This window comes from Penicillium hordei (genome assembly GCF_028827395.1).
Source record: "Penicillium hordei strain IBT 12815 chromosome Unknown utg000001l_segment0_segment0, whole genome shotgun sequence".
Classification (NCBI taxonomy): Eukaryota; Fungi; Ascomycota; class Eurotiomycetes; order Eurotiales; family Aspergillaceae; genus Penicillium; species Penicillium hordei.
This window is the reverse complement of record NW_026623142.1, coordinates 419,825-434,226: the sequence shown is the minus strand read 5'-3', so window position 1 is coordinate 434,226 and position 14,402 is coordinate 419,825. Positions and strand designations below refer to the sequence as shown.

Sequence of the window (14,402 nt, the reverse complement as noted above, 5' to 3'; positions counted from 1 at the left end):
CAGTGGTATCTAGTCCGCATTATTGTAGGATATTACGGTAGTCATCGAGCGTAGGAATGAGGCAGGAAGATTGCCAATTAGTTGCCCATCGCGGTTCGGACAACATATTTTTGATGTAGTATAGAGCGGACTCTTTAAGATGGTGGATCTAAAACCTGTATGCGAGCATTGAAAAGACTTTCATCCAAACACTTCACCTGCGATGTACATCGTAATCGAGTTATTGGGAGAGGGAATTCATCAAGATAGGTCTGTGTTATGGTATTTTAGACTTCAGAGCATGTAATTAGTTAGTTGATAATTAGCTAGCTCCGTGAAGCCCTTTTTTCGTCACACAATCCGCTCTCCATTCTCAGTTTTCCTAGTTATCATTTCATTAGAACTATTGATCTCCAAGACGTCAGATGTGATGTGCAGCTCGCCGATGCGCCTATAAGCAGCCATTCGAGATTATCCAATAAAAATAGAGGAAGGGCCACTCCACTCCTGATATTGCACTCCACTCCACGGATCCTAATAGCACTTTTTCGGCCCGGTTTCTTCAACAAATATCCGATATGGTGTAGTGGCTAACATCGCCGTCTCTCACACGGCAGCCGGGGGTTCGATTCCCCCTATCGGAGTCTGGCTTTTAACTTTTTTGTACTCGATCACATTATGATACACATGCAACAAGAATAGTAGGCTGCTTATGTCTTGTGACTTCTTGTGGTGTTCTTTTTAAATGCCTTTTTTTAAGTGCATGCATATACAAAGGCGGTAAAAAGCATACTCTGTACTTTTCTATGTATGACTTTTGATATCACCTTTCCTTTTCGTTGCGGCATTCATGTTTAGCCGAGTAATTTCGTCTGAGTGGCGAATTTCTATGGGCATAGAGAAATGAAAACCTTTTGCTCGGGAAGCACAGCAGTAACCAACAATATATATTCTTACTTACCACAACGGGATAGGGCGAGAGGCAAAGGAGAATAGAGTATAATGGTAGTGGTGTTGGTATGCTTAGCACGATTAGTAGGCAATGAAGGATTCGTACTTTTGTACATCGACAAAATTTTATATGCAGGACGAAACTTTATTTCGCTATGCACCTAACCAGCCTATAATCAATCATCTTTTTCTCTTTGTTTCTTGCGTGCTCAAAAAAATTTCAGTCCACAGGGACGCATTCAAAAATGAAACGATGATCTCCGATAGGGGGAATCGAACCCCCGGCTGCCGTGTGAGAGACGGCGATGTTAGCCACTACACCATATCGGACGGTTACGATGAATCACGCTTTTTAGTTTAGTTTGTCCACTTCTGGTTTAGCGCTCTTTGTCCTTATGCGTCCCCGTGCGTGGGTTCTACATAGTCCCTGCCATCGCGCCCTCGACTTCTCGCTGTGTATTGCCCGCCCGCTTTTCTTTTTCCCTCGTCTTCGTCCGTGCTATGCAGGCGAGGCATTTTTGCTATTGATCCAGACCACCGAGCTCCTGAACTCCACCACCCCCTTTTCCGTGAGACTCGTCGACTCTTCTGCGATCCCGCAATTGCAATCTGCCCTGCCCTCCCTCGTCCGGCCCTGTTTTCCCCTCAACTCTGATCATTGCGCTCGAGATGACGCCTTTTCCTCTGGTCCGCAGCACTTAATCTGCCGGTCCATCGTTGTCCTTTGCGCATGCAGGCGCATTCTCTCTACTCTTTCAGGACAGTCGTCCCTGTGCAGCGGGGCTGTACATATGGCCCGAGGCAGACTTGCCGCTCCAGAGTCTTGTCAACCTTGGCTGAGGGTGCTAGCCTCGTTTCGGAACCGAAGATGACCGGGATCAGATTGACTCGGCTGCGATTCGCGTCAGCCGGTACTTGCTCAATCAGCGCAGTTTTATGCGACTAACACAGACAGTTTTTATTTTTATCTTTTACAATGACCGCAATTGTGAATAGCCGTCATGTCGAGACTCCAAAACGGCCTTCGGATCTACAAAGCCGTGAGGTGATGCCGTTGGTCTGCGCATAAAGATCCATTCCCACGATCTAAACCAGTCTATCTTGCTGTCGATTCCAGAGATCCATGCTGTCCCGACTCGTATCATCAAGGCGCCTTGTGACCGAAATCCTCGTTGGCGTCACGACCATTGGCATAGAGGAAGAGATAGAAGGACAAGAACAAGTGCCTCTTCCACCGAGCCAGTCAACTGCGCTGAATTGCCCTCAGATTCGGAAATGAGGAGATCAACTAAATTACCTAGCAAACTACCATCGTTCCTTGGGCCTCCTTCCTTTGTATTGATTTGGCTTTCATTGCCATAGGTCAGAGTTGCAACTGGATTGATGTTACCAATCCATATCAATATACAACACAAGTCTAGATCAAGACGCGACATAGCCGCCCGCAAAGAGTCCCGTTGCCAGCCCAAAGAAAGGCTGCTCCGATTGAGGCTGCTTTGCGAAAGGAATACATTCGCTGACTCATACCGCGAAGCCAAAGGGCTCATGATAATCCGTAATAGAGGAACGTCTCCTTGAACGTCTTCTCTATTGATCCCTTCCTGAAAGCGAGGGATCAAAATACGGAAAATCTCTGGGTTGCAGAGTCCTGATGCCAGATGCAGAACGTTTTCACCACGATAATTTCGGTATCGAAGATGCGCTTCAATGCCATCCTGCCTTAGTAGGTATTCCACAATGTCAACATGATTTCCCAAAACAGCCTGCCCGATCGATTGATGCGTCGATTTGCCAAATGATGACTGTTTTTCTTCAAGTTGGTTTGCACGGAGCAATTCATTCCTGAGCTCCCCTTCACGCTGTACTATGGGCATACAGCCTACACCAGCAGCCAAGCACAAGAGCTCGTTTCCCCAATGTTCCTCAGTCATCTTCTCTGACACATTGTCGACGAGATCAAATACAATATCCCAGTTCTGCCGTTCTTTGTGCCATGGATTGGTGAAAAGTCGGCCTTCGTCCCATTTTTTGATGATAAGCTGGAAAAACTCATAATTTTGCAACTGCTGACCAGCCTGATCATCCAAGAACAGGATTTTGAGCCTTGCCACGCTCCCCCACCGAAGAATCTGATCAGCGGCCCTCATAGCTGACGCTGGAAGAAACTTATCGCCGTCGAAGTTGGACTTTTCAAGCAATTCATATAGCGTAGGCACTGAGCCGTACATCGAATTCAAAAGTAAGGTAAGCCCTACGGCCCGGGCACATGAACCCAGAACGATCTGAACGCTCGATCAAAAGGGCCAGACAGTGACGTTATTCGTTGCGATTTTATGCTTGGCAAATTCAGACTTGAGGACTTTTTTTGAGTTTTCTTTTCTTGATTGCTCCCAGAAGTAGTGACCAGCGATCCCAGGGTACCACCTTTTTTTTGCTTCCTCGCGCTACGTCTTGTATCTAGAGTCGACCATAACTTTTTTAATGTTGAATATTCATCTACGTATACGTGAGATCCTCACATCGTTCCCCGGAGCTATACAGTCCACTCCCGGGAGCTGTAGGTCTTCATGTGATCCTCACACGTATACGTAGATGAGGAAGGCATCTTTCAGAAAATCCCAAACCCCAACCGCGTTTTTGTGGTTACCTAACCGCACCGCAGCGGTCAGACCGCGGTTGGTGCCGAGCTCTACTTCAATATCCTGTATGCTTCATGTATAACCCTGACATTTGGAGGAACCATGATTCTTACTCCTGGGACCGATTACTTGCATTGCTGGGAACCTTACTATAAGTCCTCGAGTCTGATATGATCCTAGATCTCACTCGCGAGACTTAATTGGAACTTGGACGGACCTAAGGCCAGGTGGTGAGCTCGAATTACCAAATCACATTTCCCCAAACCATGACTATGGGGTTTTTCGTTCCATGACGGGACTGGCTCACACTTGAACGGTCCTGATTTTCTGTCAACGGTGTACATTTTACTAGAGTGATATCCGCGTGAGGTCGATGAAGTAGAGCTCTTCTTTTTCCCAAGTTCATGCGTTTGCTCGAATCGGTCTAACATTTCACTGCTCAAGCTTGATTAAAACTACAAATAGACTGTGATAATCGTCCGCAAACTTACTAGCAAGACGATTTTGATACTATGTTAAATCTGATCAGGTCGGTAAGGTGCATCGAATCATCTATTCCGTTTCCGGAGGTAGAATTTAGGTTTCTAAAATCGGGTTGAAAAAGCCAACTGATAGATTGTTAACTAAGGTGAAGTACAATATACGTAGATATCTAGTCGCTAGATAGTATAACTTTCAATAATAGAAAAATAGGTTTGGTTTATCAAGTCTCTTTAGAAGAACAGTTACACATGAAGATTTATATTAACTAGTGCCAGACAGGAAGATTAGACCGAGGGGTAAACAAGAGCCCCCAGCAAAAAAAGCAACTAGCGTGGAAATACCAAGAGTTGTCGCTTATTGATCATTCTGTCTAGCTCCCTAGCCACCTGGGCAAGTTCCTCCGCTTTATACTACTAACATTCGGCTAGAGCTATTATAATAGGGCGAGGTTAGTCCTTAGTTAGATAAGCTCGCCTGGTTTTGTAGGTAAATAGATCCAAATTTTCAGCATTCACCAGTCAATTTGTAAGCGAAATATTTGTACAAGTAAAGAAGGTAGTAGTTATATAGTTACTAGTCTGGCGTCGGACTTTCTACGATAAAGACCGGTTCTAATCGGTATCTCGATCACATCAACTTTAACGAGGGAAAGCTGAATCATCAGCGGCACCTGAGGTTCTCGTCCGAGTGCTGGGTATCACGAAATTTATAGGCATCGATAACGAAAGAAGTGTCCTCAAATCTCGGTCGTGCCATAATAACGATAAGGTTCGGTGTCCTACAATAAGCTCCGAATAGTCAAACAGAACGATTTTCCCTAGCCTTGCCCAGGTGGAGCCCTCCATGGCTGGAGCCTTGGAGATAGCACACGCTGAATAATATTTCATACATGGCCGTTAATGATACCTTTCTTTGTTTTCCGTTATATATTTGGATCGCTTTAATATAGCAACGGCTAGTTATAGTATGGTCATTGACTCATTGGCCTATGAGGGCGAGCGAGCATGTCATTCATATAATAGCCTCTAACTTACAAATTGCGTTGGATAGGGCGACTAGTGGAAGACAGATTTCACCTACATGCAGTCCTGTCGGAGGTTTGACGTCTAGAGTTGTAGGTAGGCGGAAAAATCAAGGTCCCTAAATGTGTAAATTTGGTTTGATTCGGCAACCATCCTGCGTAGTATTGTGGAGCAATCTGAGATGTTATGAAATCGCAAGATAGCAGTAATATCAAAAAGAAAAGTGTACATCGTCCGACCATCCACCTGGCATCTCCATCCGTCGCTCAATCATTGCCCAAAAGTCTCCCGCAAATTCATCAGAGGGCTCACTAATCCATAGACACCAGTCCTCCGGTGTTGGGCCGTGTGAGAATCCAATAATTCGAATAACAAAGGACCTCGATCCACCGAGAATGCGAAAATCGATACACCCCCCTTGGTCTTTCAGTATTAACTCTTCCCCCTCACCGAACTCTTTCAAGTTGACATCAGCATCTTGAAGATTCCGCAACAGCGCTCCGAGGGCTTTATTGGACCTTTTCACGAGTGAGCTTTCAGGCGGTTTAGAGAGCTGAAAATAACCATCTAAGAAAGCGTGCAGTAGCGGCTGAGGCCTACGACAATATGCCTAAGTGAAAATACCACGATTTGCCGGTTAAACATCACGCCAAACCATGGTCATTTCACCGTTACCTCCGTTTACACTATATCGGAGGGGGACTGCGAATTACTCTGTTAGGTTTATCTCGACCCTTTTAGTTTAGCGCTCTTTGTCCGTGTGCAGATCCTAGCATTAGCACCTTAGCGATTAGCTTGCATAGCAACCAGGACCTATCTCGCCCCTTCACTCTTATTCAACGGTATTCTTGTTCGAAGCAAAGGTGGGTGTCTCAGGCATCCAAACCTGGGGTCACATGGCTGCTTCTCTGCTTCTTCCCCCGCTCTCAGTTCCCTTCTCTTCTCTCTTCTCTCGTCCGCGCCAGTGTTGTCAGTGATCAGGCTAGGTAGACGCGTTCCAGTCTCCGATTCTCTGATCCTTCCTTCTCTCGGGTTTTGAGCTCGAGTCTTCTCTCAATTCTGCTCGGACCTGCTAGATAGCAGTCCTCACAATGAATGTATATGTATAATACGTCTGAGGTAAAGAATGGACTGACAACGCCCTCAAAAGGACAATTGCTATTGTTGTTAGTTAATAGGTCAAATGGACTTTTTCACCGATTTACTAGTGAACCTGCTTAAATAGTCTTGGAGGTATGCTGAGGTCTATAGATTTCATCTAGGTTATACTAGTCATGTTACGTGCCAGGTCGATCAATGAAGAAAGAGTGCATTCCAACGAGAATAACAAAGCTAGTAAGGAGAGAGAGAGAGAAGGAAAGAGAGAGCTGGCAGAGCATGGGGTTTAAATAGTAGAGCGCTCCCCCATGCTAGCAAACAATCAATCAATCAAACATCCCTCTTTCCTAATTAGGCATAGTAGCAATCTGTAGAACAAAGGAAAGAAAGCAAACGAATGTAAAGGTTGCAAACAAAGCAAACGAGCAAGCATGTGACAAAGGAAAGAATAAGAGAGCGTAATGCATGCATAACATGCAGATCGTGACAAGTCATTCAGAATAATCATAGAAACTCGCTCAGGCGCGAGCGAATGATCCAAAACTTTTTAGAAACAGGAAATTTTCCAAGCAATCTTAACAATCTATAGAGCTCTGCATTGTGATGAGCTTTCATTGATACCTAGGTCTATAGGAATCGATTTGTCGAGGGCAATGGAATACAAAGAGATATGTAGATCGAAATGTGTTAGGTATCCCATTGTAATGATTGTTGTTCATACCTAAGGGATTGCCTTCTAAGGTTATAGGGCTATCACCTATTAGCTATATTATAGTAGATTGAAATTTATCAATAATAGCGCATTATAATTAATAGCCTGGGATTCTGTAGACATTCAAATTAATCTATAGGCTAATTGAATGATTATATACTGTCTGAATAAGTAATTTCCTATTCAGCTCCCAAGCTTCAATCTATTCGGCATATAAGTAGTAGAAATATATATATCTATCTTCGTAGGTAGTTCCTTGAGTTAGTTTCGTTCACCTTACTTTTTTTTACCCCAAATCACTAATCGACAGTGAGGATCTTCAATATTGGGAGCCCTTGATGCTGAAAAGTTACTAACTCGGTATATTAGTCCAAAATGCCGACTGCGCTGTCCACAACTGGTGGCGGGGGGGACAACGGCCATAAGGGCCAAGGCAATCACGGGAAGGGCGCTTCCAAAAAGGTATCTAAGCCGGCAACAACTCATATATTATTGATGCTAACTCATAGTAGAAACGCAACCGGGGTCGCTGCGGTGTGTGCGGTGTGCGCGGCCACCGCACCCACGACCACTAGCGACATGCCCAAGGCAGCGCCAATGCCGGGCAAGGAGCCCCAGTCATCAACATCGCTGTAAGAAGCCCTTCTTTGACAAATTTAAACCCAGAAGACTCATAGTAACTGATGGAAATAGGGGTCGGTTTTCGGTGGGGTCGCGGGAGTGGGCTCCACGACCACCAATTTGGCCTAGGGCCGGGGCCGTGGCGGAGGCCAGAACCGAGGAGGGCGGGGCGGTAGGTGGGGAGGAGGAAGAGGAAGAGGACGAGGGGCCCTGTTGCCAAGGGCCAATACAGACCACCCCGGCCCGCTGGAACGGCTGGAGGCTGCATTTGCCCAACAGCAGGAGACCATTACTCGCCTCCAGCAGGAGAATGCCGAGCTGTCGCGCCTACGACTCCAAGAGGGGAGCGCAGAGCAGGTCAATGAGGAGCCGACTACTACTCTCTCTATCGCAGACGGCCTTGATGCCGAATTCGACATCAACATGTATCTCGACTCCGAGGCAGAGGAGATGACGAAGAGTCCCTCTTAGTAGATATATCAGGATGTTCGGATGGATCATCCTTTATTAGTACATATCTCCAGATTCTGTAGCTTCTTCTACTTTTACAATGATCAGAATCTATTCAGTATCTTAATATCCTTTCGCATATCGTAGTTCCTAACACGGGAATTGAAACTTCCATCTTCGGTGCAATTTCCGGTTTCTTTTTTTCCATTGATCTTCAATGTAAGTTCGATATAATGACCAGTCGGTTATTATACGCGGCCTTCTTGGTAAATGCGCACCGTAGGGCGAGGCATTAGTACGAAGTATCGATTGTAGATCTGGGACAAGTCCACCATTAAGTTCACGTAGACTGCGTCATCGAGCTCCTGGAAACTAGCGCCTGGAAACCGCACGCCTATCCCTCACTAGATAGATCAGAAGAAAGCTTCGGGAGATCAATTGCCTGGTCGGAATAGTCATTGGAAGATCTCACAAACAACGCCGTGGATTTGCCATTGGATACGCTTTCACACCTTCTGAAACGATGTTCATTCTGTCAGTTTATAAGTGCATCGAGGAATGCGGTCTCTTTCGGGGACAAGTGAGCTTCAGTGCTGTTTGTTTTCGAGTTGAAGTGCGTAGACTTGGGCAGGGGGCCGCAGGAAACGAGTGGATTTGTGGCTGGCCCCAATATCGGTTAGGTGAACGAATCGGTTATCCCTGAATTCGGTGCTGAGTATACTTATACAGTATAGAGAGGAATTGTCTTCATCAAACAAGTTGACTCACTAGTTGGTTCGTCGGAGAGATTGAAAGCCTGAAATCTGAAAATGCGAGGACTGAAGCACGAGGAGAGCCCTCCTGCCTTCCTAGTCAGCGTTTTCTCGCCTCCATCTCATCTTTCCCACACTTTAATCTCACTCTTCGCACTTCCAAAATTACCACCAACAGCATTCACCTACATCATAGGTAAGCAGATCCGCGTGCGTAAGACCGTCAACGAGGCTCTGCCTCCTCTACTAAAGACAGATTTCCACACGAATACCAATACCGTACACCGGCTTATTTACAACGGCGAATTGAATTATTGGCCAAATTTCTGCCAAGATGTACGAGCAACAACGGATAACCAACATTGGAGTAACAGGGTTATCGGATACACCCTGAATACCCGCGATCTTAATAATAATAAGGTTTTTGTCGGAGATGAGACAGGTGTACAGGGAAGGTTTCAACAGGCGATTGGTCAAACACTTGGAAAGGTGTTTGAAGCTCAAAGGCTTAATATCCAGTTTGCCGATTTCAAATGTCTTCCTAATCTAGGGAACAAAGTCCCTGATTGTGTTATGAAGACATCAAGAAATAAGTTGAAGCTTGTGGGTGAGTTGAAGGTGCCGTAGGTTATCCATCACCGTATCAAGGATCACCTAGAATTGAGGCCCTTCCGCCAAAAGTCTTATTTTCGAGTCTTAGTGGGCCAGGTTCTCAGATATATGAAAGAGTTGGGGTGTATGTATGGCTTTCTCTCGAATTATAAAGAAACTATCTTCCTCCGACAACGGCATAACGGTACGACATGGGTCGTAGATTGCTCCCCAGTGATTCTAGCCTCTAATGTCTACACCAAAGGATCTCCGACGGTAACCGTGAGAGAATGCTTTTTCTACATTGCGATCCTAGCGCGTCAACAAGGTAAGGTTGATAACCAACTACCTCGAAAAAGCTAGGTGGAATCAATATAATAGGACACGAGAAAACTCCGCTTCATTTATGGAGCTGTGAGTAAGCTCCCCTCTCCTACCAATATAGAGAGGTGCGGGTATCTCTGAAGACAAAACTCCTTATACGAGTGGATCCCTTTCCTTTGTCGAATGTGTGATCAAATGTCTAGAGGCCTTGACTTAGCACTTTATTCAGTCTCTAATGAATCTTATCAACCTACTCAAATTTCCTAGTTGCTTTTAACGTAATTGACTAGTTATCTGGAGTAGTCGTGAACTTAGGGAGTCGTCAACTCACCCTTGTAACTCCCTGAGTGTGCTCCAATTGTCTTTACGGGGTGGCGAAGTCGGATGACGGCCATAGTTTTGATGCAAGCTTCAAATGTAGTTATATATATACAGTTTGAATGATCTGCAAACTCTCTTCCAAACACAGATATTCTTAGCCGACTACGAAGGTTCAGAGCGGCCCTAGGATCAATGACTAATTTAGTGCCTAAAGATGCCTGAAGATGCTTGATCTTCTGCTGGCAGAAAATGAAAATATCTGAGAATAAAGCAGCTTACTGGGGGAGTATCAAGTGAATTTTGAATACGCGGGAACATAAATTCGGGAGATCGTTAAGAACTAGGTTGATCACGAAGCAGAATATTAGAAGACACTAGACTATTACTCGCACCTTCAAAAGAGAGGAGTTACTCCAATAAGGAGCTCGCCATGAGAGATACTCTACTCACACCTTAACAAAAGAGGGGAGTTTACCTTCGAGGACCACTGAAGCGGCACCTGGGTATTCTCCCTATCACCAATAAAAACCTGTATCACCACTCCCATTCATCAAGGTTCTCACAAACGCCGGACGCGGGTGGTTTGATCAAGCGGTAATAAGCCAGAATGCAATCCTCCCACTTTTCGTCAGTTAGATACGAACCGCGAAACCCCGAGATCCATAGATCGGCGGATTCTTTGTCCCATATAATCTTTGTGATATTCTCCCCTCCTAGACCCCAGCCAAAGGACGACATTTCCCTGATTTTGCGTTAGCATGATCTTAAGGACTTAACTCCGCACTTACTCATATGCAGCCCGGAACTTTCGGCGAACGAGATCACGTTTTGGTCGCTCGAATGACCAGAATAGCTCCGGAGTAAGGACCTGTCCGCGGACCTTTTCCCAAACAAGATAGGTTATGTATCCTCCAGGTACAGGTCCGTGTTCCCCTTGCACGGATTGGCCATATCCAAGTAGCGAAGGTACACTTTTGCATCCACCTTGTCTGAACTTCTTCCGAGCTTTAGCTTCCTGCTTTTCAAAATAAGGATTTGCCTGTTGGGCTCGAACTTCCGGCAGAAGGAATTCTGTTTCCTTATCAGGACCTTGACAGTAGACTCTTATAAAGGCTTGATTATATGGAAAATGGTGATTGTGACATAGATACTTAGCCTCCCAACCGGATGGTTGTTCGTCGGGATCAGAAGTAGGCTCACGCACTCCATCGACTCTATTCTCATAAAGCTTCTCGTCGATCACCCATGTACTCGCGTTCAGCCGGAGAGTTGCAGAGCCAGGAAGGGCGATCTGAGTGCCTTTGAAAATCTGAGAGATATCAGTCATCTTGAAGGTTGCGAGGATAAAAAGGGAAGAGAGTTCTGAGAGAATAGAAGAGGAAAAGAAGGGAAAGTTCTGAAAGAAATGAAGGGAGATGGACTTTGTGGGCCAAATGGTCATTTGGTGGTCATTGGTTTCCACCGTGATACACTATGGTGCCTGAGGCAACACCTCACTGTGAAATACGACTTGCTACTGGCCAATTAGGTGATGTCGAAGACTCTGGTTTTTATTACCTATTTCTGGCAATTCATATATAGGCGTAATTACTTGCTGGATAATAAACAAACACAACAAACATAATAGTGGGCCTGCTTTCTCAGACTTCCGACACTCACTACGAAGGGGTATAGGGGGGCATGCATAGCGTCTAGCTCGTTTTGGCCTGATTCCGGCCTGATTGGTGCCTTGGTGCCTAAATATTTGCCGGCAGAGGAAAAAGAATGCCTGAATTACCATTATACAATCTAGTTATTCTATTTCTCTTCCCTCTTTTCGCCCACAAACTCATTTCGGCCTCAATTTCACAAAGTTAGACTCCATTCTACCTAAATCGCCGTCGCCGTTCCTGAATCTGACCCTCAGATCGTTGCGCCCATCACCGCGATGCCCAACGTCATGTTTACTATCTTCGCCGCCATGATCTGAAATCAGAAGTTGAAAAAGCTTCCAAGGGCAGAGAAAGGCGTTTCAGGCAGTTGGCGAGGGTCAAATATGATGGAAGAGGCTAGAAAAAGGGCGTTTCAGACGGTCGGCGAAGGTCAAAACTGATGGACTGGTTGCTCTGATTGCGATGGAGCAAAGTCAACGCTTAAGAATGTGGGGATGTGGATCTTTGTGGGTCGGGAATAGCTTCAATACTTTGTATGTACACCATTCTGGAATGATCAACAATATAGCTTCTCTTAAAGTATAATGCGTAACCCGGGTTCACGGCAAGGTATGAGGTTCTGGAGTGTATGGAGCAGGGTCCCCGGTTGTTGACGAACACGTCTCCCACGAGTCCGTAGGTGCTGGAGCGCAGTTCGCGCCCAACATGTAGGCTGGTCCTCGTCATCTCCGACTAATGAGGCCGGGTATGTGCTGGGCGATGGCTCCAGTTGGCTTCCTTTCCGTAGTAGCGAAAGAGATTCTTTGCGGTCTGGCTGGTGGAGTGAGGGACTAGACGCGAGGGGAGATGGTGAAGAAAGGTGTTATATGTGTAGAGGAGTAAAACCTCAGCAACCTGAATCATTTCAGAACTTCCTTCACATTTCCTATCTGCCCCTCCTATTTCCCGGCATCCTTCACCACTTTATCTCCAGCCTTTCATACATTGACCGTTGATTCCGTCTTCATCAACTCCTCACCGTATGATCACCATCACCGTTGATCCCCAATCTTCGGCTATCCTCCTCCAAGCACCATTGATTCCCGTCTTTGGCTGTCCTCCCACAAGCATGTCGACATCAACGCCGCCCCTGACTCAAAACCCAACCCATTGCGATCAGGCATTAGCACCTGAGGATAATTCATAGTGAGTATCCCTCCAGATCACCCTCGATATACTGTTCAATGACTAATATGATACAAGTTCCCCTGCTGAAGAGACCGGACATCACTCTATCGGCGCCCCGCTAAAGGTCCCGAGTACCGATGCCGGAGGAGACCTCCTGGCGCCTAGCCCATGGGCAACATACAAAAAGCGGCTTCCCTGGAAGGTGGCAGGACATGGCAATTTATTAAAACCGACGCTATCAAAGTCCTGCTGAAGGCAGACTCTCGCCACGAGCCCATGCAACGTTCCACGAACCATAGTACGGGTAAAAGACTGGATGAGAGGATCGGCTCTCAAGCCGCAAACGTTGAGTCGGCTTTGATACAGATAGTCGGAACCGTTTCTCCCCAAGAATACGAGTCCTGTCTGAAGAATGAAGGACCATGGGGTCACCCACTATACCCAGCATATCTAGCATACCCAGCACCATACTCAGCACCATACCCAGCAAGCTGCTCTCGCCGGAGAGCTCCAAATCGACGAATTCCATCGATATGACCCCCCGGACCATACCCAGCACCATACCCAGCACTGTACCCAATCAGTCGATTTCGCAGCATTTGACTAATCTGCCTCTATTTCCCAATCTGGACGTGATTAATCAGCATGGGCTGCTGGGTATGGGGCTGCTAGACGGGGAAACCTCCCGAAGAACCGGTTCTTGCTTAGTCAGCACGACAAAGTGCCCAGGTGACTACCTAGGTAAATACGGACATTTTCTTTCACGATGGGAACCACACAACATGGGACAAACAGACCTCTCCCTGGACCATGTATGGGTTTCATGCGAGGTGGCAAGGAATGTGTGGGCGGCGGCAACGGAAATCTGGGACTATTTGGGATCGAATGTGGACCTCCGCAACTCCAGAAACCTCGATCGCGTATGCCTCGTATGACCCCGGAGACTCCCGAGACCCCCGCGCCCTCCACCACACCCAAGAAGAAGAAGAAGAAGAAGAAGAAGAAGAAGAAGAAGAGGCTGCGCTCCGCAAAATTGGCCAACCTCAGTACCTTGGCGCGCAACGCCGCCCACGGAATGAAAGAGGGCTTGGCAACTCCGCCGCCGGGTGGGGTGGCTGGCTTGGTATGCTGAGGTGATACCGAGGCGACGGCGTTCCTCTGTTGTTTTATACTTTTCTTTTCTCCGAGAACCTTAGGACTAATTCGAGCCCCTCTCACCTTTAAGGCTAAGGTTTTGTTTAAGTTTTTAAGGTTTCATATAGCCGTACAGCTTCAAATTTAGCGAAGGCGTGTAAGTATACCAGTCTTTTCCAAGCAAATGACTGGGTTCTCGCTCCACAATTTCGCATATTTAGGCTTATAATAGTTTCCGACCCCTGGCCAGGATACACCTACACAGATCTTGTAGAAATATCGAATTTAAATTCACATTTCAAATAAAGTCAGGTTCTACCAGAGATCTAGGTAACTAGTGGGGGTGTACGATTACTTGACCACTGCCAGCCAAAATATTAATAAAAATCAATGCGTAGTGAAAGTCCAAATTTGGCAATCAATTAATTATCGCCTATGATAAATCCGCCAGGCTTATAATAGACATGCAGCAACAATCACACGCTAAACCCAGTTGGTACTATGGC

General features: G+C 46.2%; 6 protein-coding genes across 6 annotated transcripts; 4 read left to right on the top strand and 2 right to left on the bottom strand.

The window, feature by feature from the left end:
- Positions 1-2,108: 2,108 nt before the first annotated feature.
- On the bottom strand, positions 2,109-3,158 carry N7537_000150 (ankyrin repeat-containing domain protein; the record flags this gene model as incomplete). Its single annotated transcript, XM_056891208.1, has 1 exon — positions 2,109-3,158. The coding sequence occupies one exon, from the start codon at positions 3,156-3,158 to the stop codon at positions 2,109-2,111; it is 1,050 nt and encodes a 349-aa protein (XP_056756203.1).
- A 4,305-nt stretch (positions 3,159-7,463) lies between these two features.
- N7537_000149 (uncharacterized protein) lies at positions 7,464-7,976 on the top strand (the record flags this gene model as incomplete). The annotated part of the gene is made up of 3 exons (XM_056891207.1): positions 7,464-7,516; positions 7,578-7,717; positions 7,738-7,976. 3 exons carry the CDS (start codon positions 7,464-7,466, stop codon positions 7,974-7,976), a joined length of 432 nt encoding a protein of 143 aa, XP_056756202.1.
- A 502-nt stretch (positions 7,977-8,478) lies between these two features.
- N7537_000148 (uncharacterized protein) lies at positions 8,479-9,334 on the top strand (the record flags this gene model as incomplete). Its single annotated transcript, XM_056891206.1, has 3 exons — positions 8,479-8,630; positions 8,727-8,806; positions 8,904-9,334. The coding sequence occupies 3 exons, from the start codon at positions 8,479-8,481 to the stop codon at positions 9,332-9,334; spliced, it is 663 nt and encodes a 220-aa protein (XP_056756201.1).
- Positions 9,335-10,477: 1,143 nt separating this feature from the next.
- On the bottom strand, positions 10,478-11,270 carry N7537_000147 (uncharacterized protein; the record flags this gene model as incomplete). The annotated part of the gene is made up of 2 exons (XM_056891205.1): positions 10,478-10,685; positions 10,732-11,270. 2 exons carry the CDS (start codon positions 11,268-11,270, stop codon positions 10,478-10,480), a joined length of 747 nt encoding a protein of 248 aa, XP_056756200.1.
- A 1,346-nt stretch (positions 11,271-12,616) lies between these two features.
- N7537_000146 (uncharacterized protein) lies at positions 12,617-13,015 on the top strand (the record flags this gene model as incomplete). Its single annotated transcript, XM_056891204.1, has 2 exons — positions 12,617-12,780; positions 12,838-13,015. 2 exons carry the CDS (start codon positions 12,617-12,619, stop codon positions 13,013-13,015), a joined length of 342 nt encoding a protein of 113 aa, XP_056756199.1.
- Positions 13,016-13,528: 513 nt separating this feature from the next.
- Positions 13,529-13,894, top strand: N7537_000145 (uncharacterized protein; the record flags this gene model as incomplete). Its single annotated transcript, XM_056891203.1, has 1 exon — positions 13,529-13,894. The coding sequence occupies one exon, from the start codon at positions 13,529-13,531 to the stop codon at positions 13,892-13,894; it is 366 nt and encodes a 121-aa protein (XP_056756198.1).
- Between the last annotated feature and the right edge of the window lie 508 nt (positions 13,895-14,402).